Source organism: Poecilia latipinna, unplaced genomic scaffold (assembly GCF_001443285.1).
Source record: "Poecilia latipinna isolate Pla-1442-1.1 unplaced genomic scaffold, P_latipinna-1.0 Scaffold175, whole genome shotgun sequence".
NCBI lineage: Eukaryota > Metazoa > Chordata > Actinopteri > Cyprinodontiformes > Poeciliidae > Poecilia > Poecilia latipinna.
This window is the reverse complement of record NW_015112791.1, coordinates 342,926-347,562: the sequence shown is the minus strand read 5'-3', so window position 1 is coordinate 347,562 and position 4,637 is coordinate 342,926. Positions and strand designations below refer to the sequence as shown.

The window sequence follows — 4,637 nt, the reverse complement described above, 5'->3', positions numbered from 1 at the left end:
CTCACTCATTCTCAAAAATGTCAAGTATCACCTTAATTTAATAATGTGGAATAAAACCTAAAGGTGAAATGAGTGACTGAAATAATTCTGACTGATTTTATACATTCATTCAGTGGAGCTAATCTGAGATGACATTTTCCAGGAGCCCAGTAATAAGCGAGTGCGATCCCTGGCTAAAGTTTCATCTCTCGTCAACCTGATATCTCCGTCGAAAAACGGAGCAGTGCGGCGCTTCGGCCAGTCCATTCAGGTAAACGTCGACCCGTTCACACGTTTATTACCAAGAAATAAGACGTAATTGTCTTTCCTACAAACAGGTGAATTTGTTTTTCCCCCCATCTTCTCCCCAGTCCATGTCGTTACGTAACGATGGGAAGTCGCCGGGGACGACTCTCAAAGCTGCCAGCAAGGCCCCAGCTCCGACTCCCACCAAACGCAGGAACAGCACGCTGTGGTCAGAGACACTGGACGTCCATCAGAAGAGCGCCTTCTCTGCTAAGGAAATCAAAAGACAAGAGGTAGTGCGAGTCAACATTTTCGAGCTGACACAAGGAAACAGGAAGGTTAATAGATCGTATTTATCCTGCAGGCCATTTATGAGCTTTTCAGGGGCGAGCAGGACCTCATCGAGGATCTGCAACTGGCACGAAAGGTTGGGAAAACTTCCTGCAAATTAAATGAAACATCTCGTATTAAATGTTTTCACAATCCCCTTGTGGCGCTTCCCGCATTCAGGCCTACCACGACCCCATGCTCAAACTCTCCATCATGACCCAGGAGGAACTAGCTCACATTTTTGGTGACCTGGACGCATACATCCCCCTCCATGAGTGTAAGCTGCTGCTGACCAGCCTGTCCTTTAAAGCCCCATTTGTTCCTAGTCTCTGCTCCTGATTGGGTGATCTTTGTTTGTTTTCTTTTTATCCTGCAGACTTAACGGTGAAGCTCACAGAGGGAACGGGCCCTGATGGAACCGTAGATCAGATCGGCCAGATAGTGATAGACTGGGTAAGCATAAAAGCAGGAAGACATAATGTGACACATTATATTATTTCAGTGCACTAACCAGTAAAACGTCCTTTTAGCTGCCTGGCCTGAACGCTTACAAAAACTACTGTAGCAACCAGCTTGCAGCCAAAGCGCTGCTGGACCAGAAGAAACAGGACAAGCGGGTGCAGGACTTCCTGCAGCGCTGCCTGGAGTCGCCTTTCAGCAGGAAGTTGGATCTGTGGAGCTTCCTGGACATCCCACGCTCACGTCTGGTGAAGTACCCTCTGCTGCTGAAGGAGATCCTCAGACACACTCCTCCTGATCACCCCGATGTAACCAGTCTGGAGAGAGCGGTAGGTTCAAAGACAGTTACAAAGTCGATCTTTTATCATCTGAAGAATGTGTTCAGGATTAAGGGACTAATGTCCCTGCAAGATCTAGAGAAAGTCATCCATGTGTTTATCTATTGTCGCATGGATCACTGTAACAGTGTCTTCAATCAAAAATCAATCATCCAGCTGCAGCTGATCCAGTACGCTGAAGATGGAGCACATCATATTAAATTTGAGTTGGTGACACCTGCTGAAACCCTGGGACTGTGCTTAATTCAATTCAGTTCAATTTAATTCAGCTCAAATCACGAGAGACAAACAGACTCAAAAGTGGTAGCTCAGACAATATAATTCATAAAATTCACACATACCTACAGATATATTTACTAAAAAGCGCATTTTTATGACTGTGTGCATTGTGAAGTAATTATGTAACCCAAGTGCAGCAGTGTAGCAAGAGTTCATTTAAAAAAAAGCAATAAGAGTTGTTAACATTATGCCAGAAGCTTGATGTCGACTACATATAACGTGTAGCTTTTATGCAAAGTCTTGAAAGACATTTCTTCAATTATTGGATGCATGTAAATATTATCTGAGCCTTTATATCTGGTTTTGACATTGTGAGAATTATGTTCACCCAGTTCCTCTTTTTAGAACTCATTAGAGTTTAATTATTACTCTACACCCCAAAGACAATCCTTCAAATAACCCACTAAAAGCTCCAAATGACTGAAACATGTAAACATTTGACTGGAACTGTATTTTACACGTTGCCGCTGTTCCAAATCGTTCTTCCATTTGTGATCCAGATCACAATAATTCAGGACATTTTGTCTGACATCAACGTGACAAAAGGGGAGTCGGAGTGCCAGTATTACATAGACAAACTGGAGTTCCTGGATGAAAAGCAGTGGGACCCTCTCATCCACGAGTGTAAGACCCTGCTGTGTCACGGCGAGCTTCGGACCAAGAGCGGTTCGGTGAGAACGGCGGCTCGTCACCTCACCTCTCTCTGGAACTGTAATCTGGACAATGTAATCTTATTTCTCCATGGTAACGGTTGTTGCAGAGGCTACACGTGTTCCTCTTCTCCGAGCTGCTGGTTCTGACCCGACCGGTGACGCGTAACGATAGGAGCTGCTTCCAGGTGTACCGGCAGCCCATCCCAGTGAGAGACCTGGTTCTGGAGGACCTCCAGGACGGAGAGGTTCGCTTAGGCGGGTCGTTCAGGGGGGCGTTCACAAATGGAGAGAAAGGTAAGTAGAGCCGTGCTCCGCAGTGACGCTGCAGGGGGTTATGCTGCTTTCCAACTTATTCCTTCGGGTCCACTGTTTGTTCGTCCCGCTTTGTACATGACGGTTTCCACTAGGGGTGAAACGATTAATCGTGATTAATCAATTATTGAAATAATCATCAACTAATTTAGTAATCGATTCGTCGTTAACTGGAGTATGCAGACTGGAAAAAATGCCAGTCTGGCTGCCTGGCCTGAACGCTTACAGGCCAGTATGTTGCTGAAAGAACAACATACTCAGAGCAGTAACTAAGATAAAACTTTACCAAAAATATGTACATTTTCCATTTAAGATTAAAAAAAATTTTTTTTGTCTATAAATATCTTCTACGCAAAACTCCTCAAACGGGATTGTTTTAGCTTCACCCAGTTCAAATTCTGGAAAAAAAAAAAAAACCCGTCCTATTAAACACCTGTTGATATTCAGCTGTTAATCCAGAAATAATACACTGCCTTGATGTTGCGTTGCTTTTCACATGTTGATGTTAGAAGTATCGTTTAGCTCCAGATGAATCCTTTGCTAGAAATAACCAAGCTAAAGGAATGTATTGTTTTTGCATTTTAGGCAATAAAATATTTTTCTTATTATAAAAGAAATGAAATTGTTTATTTGCATCTTTTAATATATTTCTAATATTACATGAAATAGTTTAAATGAAAAATCTGCAGAATAGGCCAATTATTTTATCCGATTAATCATCAGAATTATCGACAGATTAATCAATAACTAAAATAATCGTTAGTTGCAGGCCTAGTTATTGTGTTCACATCCATTCAAGTGTCATGTCAGCAGTTTAGCATGAGCCGTCTAGTCGTGGCTTAACATGCATGGAAAGCTAATTAAATAACACTTTCTAGATAAATAAGACTGAACATTTATTTTTGGCCCATTGGAAGTCGGATTTCTTTTTCCCCCCCAATTGACCTGAGATGTTGAGTTAATTGAGAAAATTTGTCATAATTTTAAAACGTAATCAAAAATAATCCTTTTTTTTTTTCTTTTTTTTTTAAACAAGTAATTGCACAATTTCACAAACCAGTTTGGCCTTCTTGAAACTGTCTGAACACGTCGAAGCTGTGAGTGGGAGGAGAGATTAAGAATCTGGCCTTCAAACGTAAATTTTGGTTCAGTTTACATTGTCAGTAATAATCCTTGGATTTTCCTTTTACTGCGTCTCTCTGGTTGCTTTGAATCTCTAAAATAATGACATACCTTATGGTTTTTAAACACATTTCAGGATAGCACCCGCACTGCCATGACCTGGTTAACAGTACTATTTGGATCGCACAATATCACGAAAATATATTTCTGGTGAAAACTATAACGATATTGATTATGATTAAGCCAGGTTTTCCTGACTCTTTTCAATCTTTACCATTACACACTGGAAATTTACTAAAAACACATCAGACAGACGAAAGGCCACCCAGCTGGGGAAATGTATCATCAATACGCAGAGTGTGAATTGCACAACGCTGATGTATAATAATCTATCAAGCAATACATCCACGCAGTTCTTTGTAATTGCAATACTGAACACACGGACATTGTAGTGACAGCTGCATTTTGATATACTGTACATATTAAAATCTGACCCAAATCCTAATTAATGGTTTTGGATTTGATTTCAATTTGTTCATTTCTGCTCATCCAGTCTCTATTTGAAAACTCACAGCAGGTACTCAGTTGGGTTACGATTTGTGAAAAATGCATAATATTATATTGCACTTTAATGAACCGTATCGGGGTTCAGTTTGGGCATGAGACTGAACTCATTGTAGCTCACAGCTTTTCTTTCTCTGCACAGATGATATCAGGTGTCCACAAAAAAATGATTCATGAGACAAAATAACTTTTACACCAGCTTCTGTTGCCCACTCTTGAACTTCCAGTACGATTCAGTCTGGTCTTGATATTATTCTAGAACAAAAGCAGAAATAATTAAAAAAATGTTGCTAAAACTCACCTCCACTTCAGTGTTCATGCAGATGCCAGTTCCAAAAAGACGATCCTGCAGACA

At 41.0% G+C, this 4,637-nt stretch overlaps 1 protein-coding gene and 1 long non-coding RNA gene across 2 annotated transcripts in view; one reads left to right on the top strand and one right to left on the bottom strand.

Moving 5' to 3' along the window:
* Positions 1 to 4,637, top strand: part of LOC106946089 (neuroepithelial cell-transforming gene 1 protein-like) — a 15,314-nt gene that overhangs the window by 6,408 nt on the left and 4,269 nt on the right. The window contains exons 4-11 of the mRNA XM_015030218.1: positions 143 to 250; positions 351 to 518; positions 590 to 652; positions 736 to 832; positions 932 to 1,008; positions 1,086 to 1,343; positions 2,132 to 2,302; positions 2,392 to 2,578. Coding sequence (XP_014885704.1) covers positions 143 to 250; positions 351 to 518; positions 590 to 652; positions 736 to 832; positions 932 to 1,008; positions 1,086 to 1,343; positions 2,132 to 2,302; positions 2,392 to 2,578 — 1,129 coding nt within the window. The remainder of the gene's footprint in view (positions 1 to 142; positions 251 to 350; positions 519 to 589; positions 653 to 735; positions 833 to 931; positions 1,009 to 1,085; positions 1,344 to 2,131; positions 2,303 to 2,391; positions 2,579 to 4,637) is intronic.
* Positions 2,586 to 4,637, bottom strand: part of LOC106946091 (uncharacterized) — a 5,468-nt gene continuing 3,416 nt past the window's right edge. Inside the window, exons 2-3 of the long non-coding RNA XR_001424692.1 lie at positions 4,584 to 4,628; positions 2,586 to 2,687 (exon numbers count right to left, since the gene is read on the bottom strand). This is a non-coding gene — a long non-coding RNA (uncharacterized LOC106946091). The remainder of the gene's footprint in view (positions 2,688 to 4,583; positions 4,629 to 4,637) is intronic.